At 37.6% G+C, this 18169-nt stretch overlaps 3 protein-coding genes across 4 annotated transcripts in view; 2 read left to right on the top strand and 1 right to left on the bottom strand.

Moving 5' to 3' along the window:
• LOC137960774 (probable pre-mRNA-splicing factor ATP-dependent RNA helicase DEAH9) overlaps positions 1-8170 on the bottom strand; it is a 43065-nt gene extending 34895 nt beyond the window's left edge. For both annotated transcript variants that reach the window (XR_011114306.1, XM_068808311.1), the window contains exons 1-11: positions 7945-8170; positions 7689-7833; positions 7251-7325; positions 6832-6921; positions 6554-6633; positions 6215-6284; positions 6032-6117; positions 5440-5509; positions 5210-5305; positions 4905-5010; positions 4751-4797 (exon numbers count right to left, since the gene is read on the bottom strand). Coding sequence is in view for 1 of the 2 variants with exons in the window: in XM_068808311.1 (XP_068664412.1) it covers positions 4751-4797; positions 4905-5010; positions 5210-5305; positions 5440-5509; positions 6032-6117; positions 6215-6284; positions 6554-6633; positions 6832-6921; positions 7251-7325; positions 7689-7833; positions 7945-8042 (963 nt within the window). In the remaining variant the exon portion in view is untranslated. The remainder of the gene's footprint in view (positions 1-4750; positions 4798-4904; positions 5011-5209; positions 5306-5439; positions 5510-6031; positions 6118-6214; positions 6285-6553; positions 6634-6831; positions 6922-7250; positions 7326-7688; positions 7834-7944) is intronic.
• Positions 8171-10078: 1908 nt separating this feature from the next.
• On the top strand, positions 10079-12813 carry LOC137951208 (large ribosomal subunit protein uL10). The gene is made up of 5 exons (XM_068797797.1): positions 10079-10558; positions 10657-10725; positions 11569-11667; positions 11929-12321; positions 12413-12813. Exons 1-5 carry the CDS (start codon positions 10301-10303, stop codon positions 12554-12556), a joined length of 963 nt encoding a protein of 320 aa, XP_068653898.1. The 5' UTR covers positions 10079-10300; the 3' UTR covers positions 12557-12813.
• Positions 12814-14463: 1650 nt separating this feature from the next.
• Positions 14464-16957, top strand: LOC137960742 (uncharacterized). Its single transcript, XM_068808309.1, has one exon. It carries the CDS (start codon positions 14767-14769, stop codon positions 16771-16773), a length of 2007 nt encoding a protein of 668 aa, XP_068664410.1. The 5' UTR covers positions 14464-14766; the 3' UTR covers positions 16774-16957.
• The last annotated feature ends 1212 nt before the right edge of the window (positions 16958-18169 follow it).

The raw sequence follows: 18169 nt of genomic DNA, 5'->3' as shown, positions 1-18169 counted from the left end.
CTCAAAAGAGTGTTGCAGATTGTTGCGTCATCTTCCTTGTCTTTTGATTTTCATTGTGAAGCTTGTCAACATGGAAAACAACATCAGGTATCTTATCCGATTAAAGTAGTGTTAGTTCTATGTGACCATTTCAGTTAGTTTATTTTGATGTGTGGGATCCTTCTCTTTCCCCTGGTATTAATGGGTACCAGCATATCATTACTTTTATCTATGACTTTACTCCTTGGGTTTTTACTTAATTAAATCTCATTCTAAAATAGTTGATGTGTTTAAGGCATTTTATATTGAAATAAAGACAGTTTACTTCTTCTATTGTTGTTATTAGAACTGATAAATGACAAGGAGTATTTTAGTTCAATGTTCCAATATTTTTGCCAATCTCATGATATCATGCATCAACCTTCTTATGTCTATACACTTCAAAAAAATGAGATCATGGAAAGAAAAACTGACATCTACTTGATATAGCTAGAAGTATACTTTCTTTATATGAGTGTTATGTTACTTTTTGGCCAGGGGGAGGGGGGACCTTTGGATTACATGTTTTGTCTATAATACCGGTCTTGCCACGAAAAAACTCTCCTTGTGCTATAAAGTGTATTTTTCTCAATTTTTCTCATTTTTTGTGGATGTTCCATATTTCTTTTTGCAACTGCTACTGAATTTATCTGGTCTCACTATGGAAATACCATTGAGATCCCTTCTCAACACTCTCCTCCAATCCACTTTTTGAAGGTGTGTTTTCTTCTCCATTTCTTTTTTTTACCTTCACTTACTTATTGTTGTTCAAAAGGAGGGTAAGGGCCTATGCTAGATATACAATCTCAAACTTTATTTCTTTTGGTACATTTTCTCCTGTCTATAAAAAATTCTTGTCTACAATTGATTTTGTCTCCATTCCTAAATCATATGTTGAGGCTCTCACCTACCTGCTACAATGGAGGAAAAAATGATTGCTTTATTGCTAGATAGGCATAGACTTTATGTCAATCTCCATTTGATGCCACATTTTTTTTTATAAAGATGTATTTAAAAAACAGGAGAAATTACAAAAGAGAGAGCAGATCCCTTACAACCAGCGATTATAGGATAGCTCCCTGCTTGGCAAGCACATCTACTGCCGAAAATTGCAGATCTCGGAATGTGAAACCAAATACAAGATACAATTGAGGTAATTTCTAAAATCTCCCGAAAGATATCCCAATGTCGCCACAGGGGAGGAGATGCACACTTACACCATCCAATGACCACCTTTGAGTCCCCTTTGATATGAAGAGGACCGCTGCACTTGTCTCTAAAAACACGGAGCCCAGAGAGGAAGCCATGGAGCTCTACTGACGTAAAATCGGATATGCCTAGAGGGCCGGCATATGAGAAAAACTGATTACCGGCATGATCCGAAATAACCCCTCCGAAAGCAGAAATCCTAGGATTACCAAGAGAAGAATCATCAAAGTTCAACTTAAGGTAACCGGGTTCAGGAGGAATCCATTCCTACAAAATCGGGACCTTTGTCCCAGAGTACATCATAGCCAAATTTCTCCAGTTTTCACAGATAAGGGTGCCCAAAAATGAGGAGAAAAACTTCTTAGTCAGAAGCCAAGTAGATATATGACCCACCACTTGGTCTGCAATCTGATCTGCAGATTCACTTTTTGCATTAAATCGTCTTCGATGGTTCTCATTCCAAAGCCCCCACGGAATGAAACTAGCACAAGCAAAGAGCATCACTTTTCCAAGGTCAGGCAGAGTACCAATGAGCAACTTACTGAACGAGATCAGATCAGCCGTCATGCAGAATTGTAACCCCAACATACTAAGAATGGAAGTCCACACCTTCCAAGAGAATATACATTGAAGCAGAATATGGCTTGTGGTTTTAGCTTCAATGTTGCAAATAGGGCACAGGGGGTCAATTGAAGGGTGACCTCTTCTTCTGAGCACGTCTACCGAGAGAATCTTGCCTTGACAGACACTCCATATGAAGAATTTTATCTTTGGAGGAACACATAGACGCCATACAAAATAGATCTCATGCTCCCTCAGAGACAAATTCCAGCCATTAATGAAACCATATGCAGATGATACAGTGAAAGTGTCACTTTTGTCCGGCCACCAAATGAGCTTGTCTGCTTCCAAAGGACGAATTTTAACCGAGATAACTGAGTCCATCAAGTGACTAACCTCCAGAGCCTCAATATCTGAAAGACCCCTTCTAGGGTGTAGACTCATTCCACCCCCCTCAAAAGCATCAGCTACTGATATGTCTCTACGAGTTGAGAGGAGAAATAGACTTCTGAAGGCAATCAGTAATGGCACCTGCCTCATCCACAAATCTTCCCAAAACTTGAGTGATTTGACGTTACCAACATAGAATCTACTAGCAGAAGAAAATTTTGGAAGCAGTAAGGTATAATGCTCCCCATATTGAGGATAGACCTCTCCGATTGCCTCCTGACATCCACCAATGAGTGTCACCACCAAGCTTAACAAAAACTATTTCCTTCCAAAGATTTGAAGAATCGGTATTGAACTTCCATAACCATTTTAGAAGCAGTGTTTGATTCATATCCTTGGATTTCCGAATTCCTAGGCCACCCATATTTTTTGGCAAACATACATCATCCCATTTGACCAGATGATATTTAAAGGCATCGCTCGATCCCCTCCATAGAAATCTTCGTTTGAGCTTACCATTTGATGCCACAATTGTTGGATGTAGGTGGGTGTTTACTATTAAACACAAAGCAGTAGTTGTATAAAGAGAAAGTTCGTTTGGTGACTAAAGGCTAAAACTTATGGAGCTGATTATAGTGAGATTTTTTTCTCCAATTGCTTGATTAAATTCTGTTAGAATTTTTATTTCTGCAGATGTAAATTAAAGGTGGCAATTACATCAACTGGATGTGAAAAATGTCTTTCTTTATGGAGAATTGAATGAAGAAGTTTATATGGAGCAACCTCCTAGGTTTGTTTCTCAGGGGGGAGCCTAGGATGGTATATAGGTTGAAAAAGGCTATCTATGAACTAAAACAAAGTCCACAAGCCTGGTTTGATAAATTCAACCATGCAATTATGTATTTGGGTTTTGTGAGAAAAAACTCTAACCAATCAATGTTCATTTTAAAGAGGGTGACAGGATTTGTAATTTTGATAGGGTATATAGATGATATTTTGATTTCAAGAGATGAAACTCAAGGGATTATAGAAGTCAAGGAGCATTTAAAGAAAAAAAATCAGATTTAGGATCTAGGAATACTTCAGTACTTCTTGGGAATTGACGTAGCAAGGAATAAATCAGGTATTATTCTATCTCAAAGAAAATATATTATAGATCTTCCTACGGAATTTAGGCTTCTAGGAGCTAAACTAATTGATTCTCCTCTTGTGGTAAATATAGATTTGTTTAATGAAAATTCTCCTCTATTGAAAGACAAGGCTCAGTATAGGCATTTGGTGGGTAAATTAATTCATGCAACTATGACTCGCCTAGATATCCTTTATGTTGTTGGATTGGTATGCAGATTTATGGAATCTCATCAAAAAATTCATATGGAACCGGTTTACAAAAATTATTCTTTATCTTAAAGGAGCACCTGGAAAAGGATTATTGTATAGGTGTCATGGGCATACAGGAGTACTTAGATACACTGATGCAGATTATGTGGAGTCTAAAATTGATAGAAGTTCAACAGGTGGAATCCGTGTTTGTGTACATGGTCACACAACGAAGAGTAAAAAACAAAATATTGTAGCTAAATCAAGTACAGAGGCTGAGTATATAGCTATGGACATATAGCGTGAGATTATTTGGGTATGTTCATTGCTATCTAAGATTGGTTTTAATGTTTCATTGCTTATGAATATGTTATGTGATAATCAAGTTTCTATTTTTACTACAAATAATCCGATATTTCACGAGTTAATTAAGCATATAGAAGTTGATTGTCACTTTATCAAAGATCACGTCACAAGTGGGAAGATTGTTACTCCATACACACAGAAGACTACATTGTTGATGTTGTCATGAAGACTCTACAAGGAGCTAGGTTTTCCAAATTGTGTTCCACGCTAGGATTATTTGGTGCATATTTCCCAACTTGACGGTGAGTGTTAAAATGCTCAGATTGGTTTTATATAAAGATGTATTTCTTTCATGTAATGGGTTATTATGTCCATAGTGGCATTTTGTTAATTTCAATGTTGAATCCATTATAACATTTAATAAGAAATCGAGTGACAAAAAACCCTGAACTGATGGGGTTTTCGGTTTCTCAGAAACTTACCTTCTCTGACCACCCTTTTTTTCTCTGAATTATTCTCTTGTTTATTCTTTCTTCTCTTAATAACAAACTTATTAAGTCTTCTTCAACCTGGTGAATTCTCTTTTATCGATCCAAATATCATCAACAAAACATCAGCAAGCAGATATCTTAAGCAAAGCATTGCCATCTGCACATTTGTATTCTGTTTGTGACAAGCTAGGCATTTATGACTTATATGCCCCAACTTGAAGGTTCTCGTATATGTGTTTAGAGTATCAGGAGTGACAAGAGTATAGATTTAAAGTAATTATGATTTGTAATCAAAGTCCCAGTAGGACAAGTCCTTTTGTAACTTTGACTATAATTAGTGATTGTTGGAGGTGAGAAATAATATTGATCTCCTATCTCTATTCTTCTTCTCTCTGTTAAAGCTCTAAGAAAAATCTTCAATTTCACATATCAAACTTTCTCCATGACACAAATACCTGTTCTGCTCGTGGAAGTCCCGAATACAAAGGTAACATAGTTAGCCCTGAAAAGTGAAATTTGGGAGAATATTAATTTCAATAATATTCAGCTTTTTAAGTGCTCCAGCTGATTAATACATCCACAAATAAGAGTAATAGAGGTGTAGAATACCAGAAGCATGCTTTCCAAGATTTTGAGTTTCTTCTGTCAGCAATTGCACAGCAGCATTAATATCATCTTGACCAGTAAGAAATACTAAAATGTCCCCCACCGGCTCCTGCAACATAAGTAGAAATGAAAAGGCTGAATAACCAATAGACCCAAGAAGTTGGAAGTGTCATTGTTCTACAGTATTATTAAAGAAATTATGAAGAAAATGGAATCATTTTATAAGCATAAGAGAAGACTTTCATCACAAATAGAATGGCAAAACACAAGATTGCTGTTGAGCTTGTGCATGAATACTGGTCAGCTACCTGGTCATGAATAGCCAATACAGTGGAAACAGCAGCTCGCAGATAATCAGAAGCTGGTTCTTCAAGATAATGAATCTCTACATCAAATCCTCTACCCTGACACGATCAAAGTAAAATAAAAAGTGCACCATTCAAAAAAATAAAGAGAAAAGGAAAAGGAAAAGAGAACAAGCAAAGAATGCTACAATGAGAAAAACATGAGAAACAAAAGGGCAGCACATATAACTTACTTCAACAGATAGTACGGCAGGAACCTTTTTAGGCCCATTTTCTTTGACTGTTCCAAAATGACTCTTTTTGCTACTTCCCAGGACAAGGAAAACAAAAATTGTTAAAATTGCACGAGTTTACAATGTCCAAATTAGTACTAAACACCATTATTCTGGGTCTCAATTTATTTAAATTTCAATGAGAAAGTTATTAAAAATGCATCATGACTCTTCATTGAGGAAAGGAAAAAAGGAGTATGCACTCCTTTTAGCTTAGATGTACCCAATTTTTAATTTAATCAGTAAATTTAAATTAAGTGACTTAAGAATTATTTTTATTCTACATTAATTACGTATTCTATGCATTTGATTGGTGTTAAATTGATATTATTTCAGATTTCTATCAATTTTTAACAATAAAATGAAGATAATGGCAAATTTGTAAATATAATAAGGGTAATGGTATTCTTATAAATAAGATGATTATTCTAAAGAAGAAATTTTTTGGTGCAGCCACCTTTCCCTTTTGAGGAAATAGCAGGAAACACTAAAAATGACAGCTTAAAGCAATAAGAAGAAATGCTGAGCTGCTGTTATAGGATAGCAACAAAACCTGGTATCAAAAAAGGATGATAAGGTTTTTGCCTCAATTGTCGCTGAAGAAATAATCACTCGCAAATCAGGTCTACGACGTTGGATCTGACATAATACTAGCACATTAGCTTACAGAAAACAAAAGTCAATAAAAGCAGTTAGAATAAATAATTGTCAGATAGGAATCTTTTCAGGATGTAACCTTTTTCAGAAGGCCAAATAACATATCAGTAGAAATGGATCTCTCATGGGCCTCATCCACCATTATAATACTGGTAAATGGACAACATTAGAAACTTTACGCATTTAAAACCCACACATAAACACAGTAAGCAACTAATAAATTAAAGGATGAGAAAAAGCCATCCATGATTTAATTTCAAAACAGGGAACAAAATATGAATATTGAGGGCCATATACTGTCAAGATTGCTTTCTTGAAGTGTAGGAACTGACTATATAAGAATATAGACATTTTTATTACTGATTTAAGAGGGAATTGGTGTAAGGGTTATTTTTGTAAAGCGAACCAACTATCATACCTGTACTTGGTTAACAGAGGATCATCCATCATTTCTCTAAGCAGCACACCGTCAGTGAGAAATTTGATCCTGGTCAGATCCTGCCATATAGCCTTCATTTAGTTTCTAATATAGGAAGCTCAAAACTAATTAACTCTTTCAATTTAGTACAACCAAAAATAGATTAACCAATAAAAGGTTATGCCTATTATTCATCCATGACATAAGATGTCGTTATAGTCTGTACAAAAGAAGATATCTCGATATGTGCCAAAAAATAAAATTTGAAACAGTCCTACCGGGTTTGTCAGGTCTTCAAATCGAATTGTATAACCAACTTCTTCTCCAAGCTTGACACCCATCTCTTCAGCTACCCTTGAAGCAACTGACTGCACAAATATATAGGTTCATAACACCAGAGAATAAATAACAAATATGCATTTTGGTTTATATGTACACAATGTCTCAATTGACTTGTGTCTCATAATTCAGTATACATTTATAAACCTGTTGAGCTTTGGCAAAGTAGCTTCAATGAGAGGACCTTCCAAAAAGACCCTGATCTAGTAGAGATGAAGTTTGAAATCCAGTATGAGAACTTGGTCTGTCCTCTTTGTATCATTTCTGATACTTGTCTTGCTACCGCTTAATTTACCTGACGTAAATTCAAGCTAGAGAGAAGGGAGCATGGATATGTGTATAGAAGTGAAATGATCACCTGAACTGCCAAGCGTCTCGGCTGAGTGCAAGCTATCATCCGCCCACCCTCCGCCCACTCTGCTTCTTTAAGGTACTGAAGTTCAAACAAAGAAAACAACGGTAAATATTATGAATGCATCGTGAGCTAAGGATTACGCAAAGCCAACGGACCAGTTAACTCAATTAACTGAAAGAAATAATCGTTAGACTCGGATAAATGCCCTTCACTAGTTTCAAAATATCAAAAAGAAAAGGAAAAAAACTGTCCTGCGACAATCTTAAGGCTGTCGGACGCACTAGTATTTCACTTAGAAGCGAAAAGAAACTGCGCAATCGAGATCAGAGCAACAGAATTAACAGTCACCATATCCTTGATCCTTAAGCGGTCTACCATCAGCAACGCTGAATTCTTCATATAAGAAAACTGAAAAAATAAGATTCAATTAATTGAAATTACCTGAGGAATCTGAGTAGTTTTCCCGCTACCGGTCTCCCCGACTATAATGGTAGTGGCATGATTCTCGACTAAGTAGAGAATGGAAGTCCGATACTTAAATACTGGCAGCCTCTGCCTTTGCTTCTCTAAGCTAGAGTGGACGAAACTGATAATTTTTGCAACTTAACTTGTAAGAGAGGAGGAGAAGGGAAAAGTAAAAGAGCAATGATATAACTACGAACAGAGAACACGATGCGAGAAAGGTCGTGAGGGTTACCCAGAGGAGGAAGGAAGAGCTGAGTAGAAGAGGACCCCTCCTTCGCCATCATCGACTATACGAGGTCGCTCCGACCCCGGCTTCCAAAACTGAGACATGTTTCCTTCCCGCTTCGATTGAGCTTTCAAGCGAACTCTTCAGCGCAGAGGGACAGGGGGGGTCTTAACGCAACTGGTAACTGTTGACCGCTCCCTACTATAAGGTGAAAGCATTTTCAAAGCGAACCCTTCCATTCGTGGGGTGGCATTAGCCGCACCAGGCTCAAACCTACATCTCTTAATCTGAATACTTCAAATTCGAATTCAGATCCGGTTAACTTTGAGCCCAAAAATTTTAATCTGAGTTCAGCGCAGAGAAACAGGGGTCTTAGAGCAACTGGTAAATGTTGACCACTCCCTGATATAAGGTGAAAGCATTTTCAAGGGTTCATTCGTGGGGTAGCATTAGCCGCACCAGGCTCAAACCTATATTTGGCTTAATCTGAATACTTCAAATGCGAACTTAGATCCCATTCAACTTTGAACCCAAAAATTTTAATCGAGTTTGAACTCGAACTCTAGCCATGTTCGAGTTCCAACCTATATTTAAAATTACAAAAATAAATAAATAAAATATTGTTATGAACTTAGTACCATTAACTACAAGCTATCGTAGAAAAGTCCAAGAATAACTTAATAATCCTGAAAGAAAGAGCAAACACTTCTATCAATAGTTTTTATTCTATTGGCAAACAATAATATTATATGTTGAGGAACCCAAAAGGGCTAAACTTTTGATCGTCTTTGAGGTTTATGGTAAATAAAATCAACTATCAACCAATTAAAAAGGGAATTAACTAGAGTAATTAGAGTAAATGGTATTTTCGTAAAAAAAATATACTAACGAGTTAGCTTAAGAGCTAACAAGTCGAGTTTGGAAAATCTCAAGTTTGGCTTGTTATACTTAACGAGTTTTATTTCAAGTTTGAGTTCGACTCGAGTTCAGTAAAAACTAAACTGAGTCAAACTTTTTTTGAGTGCGAGCTAGAATTGTTTGTGAGCTGGTTTGGCTTATGCCACCTCTAGCTGGAACCTAGAAGATATTTTTTTGGCAAAATTAGATAGTAACGAGGGGTTAATTCATTTTGAAAGTGCAATGAAAGTGAAAGTTAATTATTTTTTGTGTTAATGTACACAATTGGAAAATACAAAAAGGGAAACGAAGCAACGGGAGCGGGAGTAAGGCAAGATGGTACAAGGGAGAGAGTGACGAGTGAAAATGAAATCACAAGGTTAGGAGATTGATTCCACTTTCATTTGTTTATCTTAAGAACGAATAAAAATGAAATACCCAAGTAATTTACTTTCAATTTCAAAGCTCACTAATAGACCCTAAATGATCAAATATAGTTGATGGAGCTAAGTTAAATTTGGCAACACCAAAAAGTAATGTTATTAAGTTGGGATTGGACCAACCAATTGAACCAGGTTCAATTGGACTTTGTCTTTTGTTGAATCACAAAAGAAGAAAAATCAAGGAAGAATGAAAACGCAACCAACGTAACTAAGTTTGATGATTTAACAACAAATTGGCGAACCAATTGATCCGACTTTATCAATCGGGTTACTACTTTCACAACATGACGATTAGACGAGAGTTCTTTTTCCCATAGTTGCAAAATATGGGAAGAATTAACTTATTAGAGGAAGATAAATCTCAGTGTTCCTCTATACAAATGCTATATAGCCTAATGTTATTAGGTACTCAAAATTTGAAATTTATAAGTTCAATGTCCATAAGTACCTAAGCCAATGATGGTGACTTTGAACTACTTGGGATGTAATTGGTCTATGTGTCAAAAATGTGTGCCTTCACACAAGCTATTGCACTAAATAGTATCTTGAACTTGCCCTGATCTGGGATTGGGTGAACCGGGTCAAATTATGGGACTCGATCCCCTTCGATTTGGCCTGAGCTCAGCTTCTGAACTAGCGAGTCCTAGTCCAATCTGACCGATCCAATGCGAAGGCTCAAGTGATTGAGTCCGAACCAAGTCCGAGTCGTAAAACTCTCGGTTCACAGTCCTGTAAACCAGCGGGCACGATCATCTATTTTAGGGCATCTCACTCCCACCCTCTATAAATAGTTAGCCTCATTTCTTAGGGTTTTTGAGGAGCCGTCGTTTAGGGTTTTCACAGGTAGCATCAGAACCAGTTGAAAAAGGTTTGGGGTTAAAGAGACGGCTTGCTGCTGTCCGCCTTGACATAGCTAGGCTCTGCTTCGTCTTGGCCCTCTATTTTGACGTTCTCGTCTTCTCATTCTTCCTAGCTTTCAGTCCTTCGTATTCGGGTTTCTGAACTCTAAATCTCGGTTCGTAATGGCGATTAAACCAACCAAGGCTGAGAAGAAGGTCGCCTACGACCAGAAGCTGTGCCAACTTCTTGATCAATACAGTCAGGTGTTGATTGCTGCGGCGGATAATGTCGGCTCAACGCAACTTCAGAATATACGCAGGGGTCTGAGGGAAGAGTCCGTGGTTTTGATGGGTAAGAATACCATGATGAAGCGCTCCGTTAAGCTGCACGCTGAGAAGACTGGCAACAAGGAGTATTTGAATCTCCTGCCTCTGCTCGTGGTATCTGATATTTTACCCGTTTCAACTTGTTTCACTATATTGTTGTGTCTTAGGTCTATTTGTGGTTTAAGTTACCTCGTCTCTTTTGTTTGGAATAGGGCAATGTGGGATTGATATTCACCAAGGGTGACCTGAAAGAAATTAGCGAGGAGGTGGCGAAGTATAAGGTGGGATTCAAGAATCACTTAGTCCTTTGCTCCTTTGCTGTCGGTTCGATGCTATTATTCTTTTCTTGAAGATCTGTTCAGTTTTGATGTTTTATGTAAAATTACACATTCGTAAAAAGCATATCGTTCAAAATTACGAATTGTTTTTTTATAAAATTACAGTTCAAAAAAATATCTACTCTACGTAAATTGAGCCAATTGCGGTTATCTACATTTGTTTGTGCTTGCCATTCTTTTCAGTCTGTGTCAGATACTTTGTTTTCTTTCCGGCACTGGGCGTAGTATCGATCCTTTGCACAGGCTTAGAACTCTGGTGGTTACTAACCGTGAGTAATTTGGTTCCCGTCAGGGATGGATCCCAAGGAACTTGTGTAATTCATTCTCTTATGTTGCATTGTGTTTTTTTTTTTTTCAATAGTTTGGCTCAATTGAATTTTCCCTATTAACGGAACATCAAGTTATTACTTTTCACAATTAGCTGTTTAAATAGGAATTTAGTTAGTGGCGACTGGATCATGCCACACATCTTTTAATAATTTCGGAGCTGCTTTATACCATTGTTTTGCAGTTTATAGTGTAACTTTATTATTCAAGTGTCTTGTAATCTGAATTTTTCTTGAAAGCACTTGTAGTCTCTTCTTCTATTTGTCCTTTGCAAACACTATCAGTTTTGGATGTTTTGCGTCATGGTTTTTATCGTCTCATTTAGTTGTTTACTCATGTTACTGTATTATTTTGATTGCTTATTCGATAGTAGCCTATTGTGATTTTATGTTGTCCAACTTTTATTGTTCAATTGCAGTTGTTCTGCTTTCTGTCTCATGTTCTTCTGTTGTACTATAGGTTGGAGCACCTGCTCGTGTTGGACTTGTAGCACCAATTGATGTGATCGTCCCACCAGGAAACACCGGGCTGGATCCATCTCAGACTTCTTTCTTTCAGGTACTCAAAAGGGGCTATTGGAATAGATCGAAGATCAGTCATAAATTCTGAAAATGCAAAAATGACCTATGAATATATTTTGAAGTATTAATGATCCTTTTATGTATTTTATGTTGCAGTCATTTTTCAACTTATGTTTTATTTTTTGTTTCTTTTTGAAGTAAATACTTTGATGTATCACTTTTTATGTATTCCATATTATTTGTTGCTTTCTGATCTAAATATTTTTGTTTTGTGCCCATTTATTTATTTTTTATGTAGGTGCTGAACATTCCAACTAAAATTAACAAGGGGACTGTTGAAATTATTACACCAGTTGAGCTCATAAAGAAGGGTGAAAAGGTTGGATCATCCGAGGCAGCTTTGCTGGCTAAACTTGGCATAAGGCCTTTCTCATATGGTCTGGTTGTCGTGTCAGTGTATGATAGTGGTTCTGTCTTCAGTCCTGAGGTCTTGGACCTCACTGAGGATGATCTAATTGAGAAATTTGCTATTGGGGTGTCTATGGTTACTTCGTTATCTTTGGCATTGTCTTATCCTACCTTGGCTGCGGCACCACACATGTTTATCAATGCTTACAAGAATGTTTTGGCTGTGGCTGTTGCAACCGAGTACTCGTACCCACAGGCTGAGAAAGTGAAGGAATTCTTGAAGGTAAATGAATATTCTGTGTTGATACATATTTGTTATCCAAGTAACTAGAGTGTCTGGATAGTTGAGATAACCTTACATGCTTTTGATGCAGGATCCTAGCAAGTTTGCTGTTGCTGCTGCTCCAGCAGCAGCAGCAGAAGCTGCTGCCCCTCTTGCTGCCCCAGCTGAAGAAGCAAAGAAGGAAGAACCCGCCGAGGAATCTGATGACGACATGGGATTCAGTTTATTTGATTAGTAAGAACCCGCTGCGCAACAGGTTCTTGTTTCGTTGTTTTGTTTGGAACCCTTTGGTTATTGCCCCAGTAGTCTATTTTGTAGCCTCGTTAGGTTATCGAAATTTTATTTATGATTGTTTGAGAAGAATTTAATATCAAGGTTTTTAGGATCGTTTCAATCACAACTGAGATCTCATGCAAATTGAGAATCAAGGCTTTTGTTGGGTTTTGCCGTCAACGGGGAAAGGGGTAAAGATCGAACCTGGGTTTTCCTCTATTGAGAATCTTTCTAACCGGTGGGTGGCTGGGATAGCTCCGAATGAGTCAAATTTTTATTTACCAAAAAACTTAAATTAGCTTTAGATAACCAAATTTAAGTGTTTGAAAGCGATTCGCGTACCAACCCGGAAAGCTACCTGGGGCATCATCACGCTCAAAAAAAATATGGTTCTTCAACTCTTTAGGTTTTTGGTACGGAGTCTACTTTCTCTTCTCTTCCACATCCTGGCACACCGGTTTGGCTTTTGTGATCTAGCTACTTAATTAAAATCTCAAATCTGTGTATTTCAAGACTAACCATTTGCCAGTAGCAGAAATTCCATTTTGGACATGCAGGTTTGAGCTTTTAGTACCACCATAAGTTGATATTTTTTTTAAGAATCAACACCAATTTCAACTAATACTAGAACTTTGCTTGTGATACTTGTTCATAGATTAGAAGTTGTGAAGTTGGAAATTCAAACTCGGCCCTTTGAGTAGTAAAGATCTAAAGTTCGTCAACTACAAGTGGGGATCAATTTCTAAGATTTAAGCTCTTCAGATTTCTTTAGACTTAAGATTTAAGCTCAAAATTTCTAAGTTCGAGTTATATGCCTTTTCACATTTTTTACTCCCTTTTTTTTGATAAAAATTAGAGCTTACACACAAGTGTTTTGTCTTAGAGCTAAAAGGTAACCTGTTAATTTATAGGTGAATGAGCTAAACCTTAAACAACCTCGTGAGTGAGTGAAACCACAACAACAAGCTTCCCTACCTGAAATGCACCGTGAAGGAGACCCTCCACCTCCACCACCCGATCCCTCTTCTCCTACTACACGACACTGTGGAGAAGAGAAGAGGGCGTCAGCATTTAATTTTCCAAGTAAGGATTTTCAGGTATATGCGTTTATGAATACAGGAATAGTATTTCTACCTGGGAAAGGTTTTTTTTTTTTTTTTTTTTTCCTAGAAAGGGCACTAATAGGGCATCAATTACATGTATGGAGTCTTTATTATGTAATAGGTCATTTACTCTAATTAAGAAAACCAAGACAAATATATTAAATGATTGATTGACAAAATTAACATGTAATTGGTTTGATAAAGATGTATAGACAGTCAATAAAAATATTGATTTATTAATTATCAAAATCAAGGGACTTTGGATCCCTAATCCCAAATTTGATTCCTAATTGATGTAAAGATAAATTGATTCAATAAAATTTATTCTCTTCTCTCTCCCTCCTTAGACTTAGTATTGACATATAGGGTGTTAGGGAATTAAATGTCCTAATTCTAAACTAATGAGAATAATAATAATAAACCTAGGAGAAGAAAAAATAAATATGAAAACAAACAGGATTTATATAGGTTCGCCTCAAGGTGATGATAAAATCCTAATTAGGGCAACCGTAATACAAGAGTGAAATCTCCAAACTACCCAAAGGGACCAAACCCACATTAAATTGTTTTATGCCTTTTCTTTCTCTTCTTTCTCCGGTATTTATCCCTTTGGGTTCGAACCAGGAACCAGAACACTCGAGTTGGCTAGACCGCACCTAGCCTGGTGGCGCGGGGTTCGTTCATCCGTCAGTTTCCCTCAGAGAGATACTTTTTCAAGTTTGAACTTTCTCGACTCCACTTTCCCATGCCTCTTTATGGAGGGATTCGGCAGAACCGGGAGGGGTGCTCTCCTCATTCCGAGAAGTTGCAGTACTTTGAGAAGACGAGCTAGAAAAGAGAACGCCATAAAAGCCAGCTTTCTCCCATGACCAGAAAGAAACCCAGAAAAGTTCTCCCTCTACAGCACCCGCAACAGGAGGAACAACGAAAGGAAAACCCAAGCCCTAGTATGTCCGATCATGAGGAAGAGTTCTCCCATTCACAGGAGCTGGACCTCTCTTCCCATCAGTTATAGCAGGACGGTAAGCGGGACGACGTTGATGCGAAAGTTCTAGAAGAACAAGAAGGTATGTCCTTCTCTCCTACTCCACCTAGTCCCCCGGCTCGGGACGTGGTCGTCCCCGATGCGCAGGATGCTCCTCCTTCTATACGGAGACCTAGAAAGCGTAAAAAGCCCTTGAGTCACAAAGAAAGGATTACTGTCCAGAAAAAGCTACACCTACTTAAGAGACTCTTCCGACCCGTTCCCTTCACCCCTCCCAAAACCGTAGATTTCTCAAAGCACGAAATTCTTTTCAAAAGACTGGGTCTATGGGACTTTGCTCACCTGAATCTTGATACCCATATCCGGTCTGATCTCCTTGTCCTTCTCCTCGCCAATTACCGTCAAAACACTCGCTGCAGTGTTGTTAAGGATTTCAGAATCAAGGTCAGCCGACCTGATCTTGCTCGAGCCCTTAGGCTACCGCTTAAAAAGGACAGAGCAAATTTATCAGAGCTTCAGGATTCGGAACTCGAACTCTTCTCTGAAGAAATGCTGGCGATTGTGGAAGATTTCATCTCAAACTATATGCTTTTACATGAAGAAGATGCTTGGATGATGCCGGACGAGATTATGCGATGGGTTAGGCGTGTCAAAGATGGACAGCCTCATAAGGTGGATTTTGCTACATTAATGTGGTCTATGGTGGAGAAAGAGCTCCTACAGCCTCTTCAAAAAACTACAGACGTATTTTGTTATTACGCTTCACACTTGCAGTGCTTGCTAAAATGTCAAAGGCCGGAGCTCCTCAAAGAGGAAACTTTGCTTGTAGAGGAAGATGAAGACGAAGAAAACAATGTCAATATGGAAGTCAATAATTTGGACGATTTGGAGTTTAAGGGTGTTGGCTGCAGGGACTCAGAGTTGAATCTTGGGTTTGATAAGAACGAACATGAACATGTATCTCGTGAAGAAGCCATGGGTTTCGAAGAGTCAAAAGATGACAACCATCAGCAATGGTTTTCTAACGGGAATGATAACCCCGATACTGACCATTGCTTGCAGAAGTGTAACTCTGACATAAAACCTCTTAAAGATGATGATGAGAGATGTGAACAACATGAAGAATTTTGTAATTTAGGAAGCTTATCTGCTGCCAAGGATGACGAAGATAGGTATCACCAGCATGAAAAGTTTGGTAATTTAAGGAACCTATCATCAGCTGATGTTATTCCAGAGATATCTACAACTAGTGTTTCTTATGGCCTTCCTGCAGAAATCCTAGATCCTTCTTCAAGTGTAACTCCCAGGGAAGATACACGTAAGGAGATGTCTCTAAATCTGTTAAATCAACATGATCCATCAATTTTTGAAGGCGACCACAAGAGGCTTGATGATGAGAATGATGTTTCACTTTTTGCTTTAAATAATCGCCATGTCAGAATGAGGGATGATGGGCCATGGGACCAAAGACCGTCAGGCTTTGACTTGTGCATGGATAATTTGCATGCTTGGATGGGTAAATGTAAATCTATGTATGAAGAGAAAGAACATGAGTATGCACGGGCACAAATGCAGATCCAGGCTCTAACCTCGCATCTGCAGCAACGGGAAGCATACATTCAATCTTTGGAAGCAGTGAAGATACAAGAAGAAGCTAAAAGAGAAATGGACTTTTACCAGCTTCAGCGGGAACTTGGAGTTATGGTAGATTTATTAAATGGATACAAAAAGGCTTTGGTGGAAACACGCAGGGAATTCAACAAGTATAGAGAGAAATTTAAGCTGAGTGAGGAACCTTTATATAGGGATGTTAGTGGGTCTGGCGGGGTTGTCCTAACCGCAGCTGAGGTGTTAAAATTAAGATTGGAGAAAGAGGCAGAAGAGGAAAGGCTGCATTTGGAGAAAGTTGAAGAAGAGAGATTTAAACGTAGCTTTGTTGAAGAGGCATTAAATAAATTTGAACAAGAATGCATGAGTTCCTTTGGTGATCATCTTAAAATGACTGACTTTTTGGAAACGAGACTGGAGAAATTTGAGGAAACTATCAAACACTTCATGGATTTGAAAAAATGTAAGACTGCTGACGGTTAAATTGCTCTTCCTAACAGCTTTTGATTAAGAGTATGTACATCAAATATTTAAACAAATGTATTTTGTCATCTTTTTATGTTCTTTTCAATGTATTTGAAGGATCACACTAAATCAGCAAATACTGCTTTTGGCTCAGCCTGTTTCTATGTTCCTGCTATCAAATACCCATATCTCTTTCTCTTTATGTATATGTATGTGAGATCAGAATTTATTGGTTTGACAAAACCAGTAGTTTAAATCATTAATGGATTGGACAGTACTAGCATGCTTGAATCATCATTTTCAAAAACAAGAGTGTTGAATCCTCCTGAAAGAAAATTATAGTTAAATGCTGGAATTTTTGCCTTTTTTTGTATCCGCACTTGTTGTGTCAGTTAATGATGTTATTGGTTAATAGTCTCATGTTCCCAGAACAGCCAATGCTTGCTGATGTTTTTGCTATGGAGGGATAACCCCCCAATCCCTTATTCTTAGGTTCCCACTACTTGATTGTTCCCTTGTTGCCTTCAGGTTTTAATGAAAGGTGCCCTTCCTCAAAACAAATTTTGACATGTAGGCTCTGGGACAACATCTCCTTTCTTCTTATAAAATAAATTGGATAGTTTCATCTCGTTTTTTATGATTTTCTTCACTGCCTTCTATCATTGTAGTGACAGGAATACTGATGACTAGTGAAGTTATTCCATTATTGGTTGAAGATTGTGTTATTTCCCATTTTCTAAATTCAGGAGGACATGAGAATTTGGAAACCAAGCCACAGTCCACATGAGTTCCATCTCCCAAAATGTTTGTCATCTATGTTTTCTTTCTGGTGTTGATGCAGCAAGGAGCAATTGTAGCTAGGTTGATGATCTATGCAGGGCTGGGGGAGACAAATTATCAGCAGTTGTGGCTAGGTAGGATATTGAAGGAAAAATGATAGTCTTTATGGATTTGAAGTGTTTTCAATATAACATTATCTCAGTACAGCAACTTGACTGTGACATGTACATTTAGTCTTGAGTTGTTGTTTTGAATTCTAGCAACAGTTCTCTCTGCTGAGTCTTACATTAAAATTAACAGTAGATTCTATTGTTCTTGTTGGAATATGGGTCCAACCCACACGACAAAAGAAAACCCACATATTCAAAGAGCCATCTTCTAACAGTTCTAAACATATAATTATGCATATTTTTTTGATAAATTATATACTTATACATGTTTTTTATTTTTTCTTATTGTTTCATATTTCTTTCACTTATTTTTCTACAGTTTTATTTTCCTCCATACTCTGTTCTCATTCCAGTGTATTTGATGTGGATGATTGCTGACAACACCAAAGCTATCTGTTTAGGTGCTTTGCAGAAACATTTGTGAAGAAAGCTGTTTAGTAGCACATAGAAGGATCTGTCAGGAA

The sequence above is a fragment of the Aristolochia californica genome, unplaced genomic scaffold (assembly GCF_029961685.1).
Source record: "Aristolochia californica isolate CCGP_79_NKW_82.1479 unplaced genomic scaffold, dmAriCali1.0.hap1 SCAF_1, whole genome shotgun sequence".
Taxonomy (NCBI): Eukaryota; Viridiplantae; Streptophyta; class Magnoliopsida; order Piperales; family Aristolochiaceae; genus Aristolochia; species Aristolochia californica.
The sequence above is the reverse complement of the archived record's forward strand: the minus strand, read 5'-3'. Positions and strand labels throughout refer to the sequence as shown.

What these genes read in the sequence shown, in the direction of transcription:
- LOC137951208 (XM_068797797.1), top strand. Translation starts at nt 10,301, where the DNA reads ATGGCGATTAAACCAACCAAGGCTGAGAAGAAGGTCGCCTACGACCAG. An exon ending in AGGAGGTGGCGAAGTATAAG is followed by an intron (nt 10,726 to 11,568) that starts GTGGGATTCAAG and finishes GTTGTACTATAG; the next exon opens with GTTGGAGCACCTGCTCGTGT. An exon ending in CTCAGACTTCTTTCTTTCAG is followed by an intron (nt 11,668 to 11,928) that starts GTACTCAAAAGG and finishes TTTTTTATGTAG; the next exon opens with GTGCTGAACATTCCAACTAA.
- LOC137960742 (XM_068808309.1), top strand. Translation starts at nt 14,767, where the DNA reads ATGTCCTTCTCTCCTACTCCACCTAGTCCCCCGGCTCGGGACGTGGTC.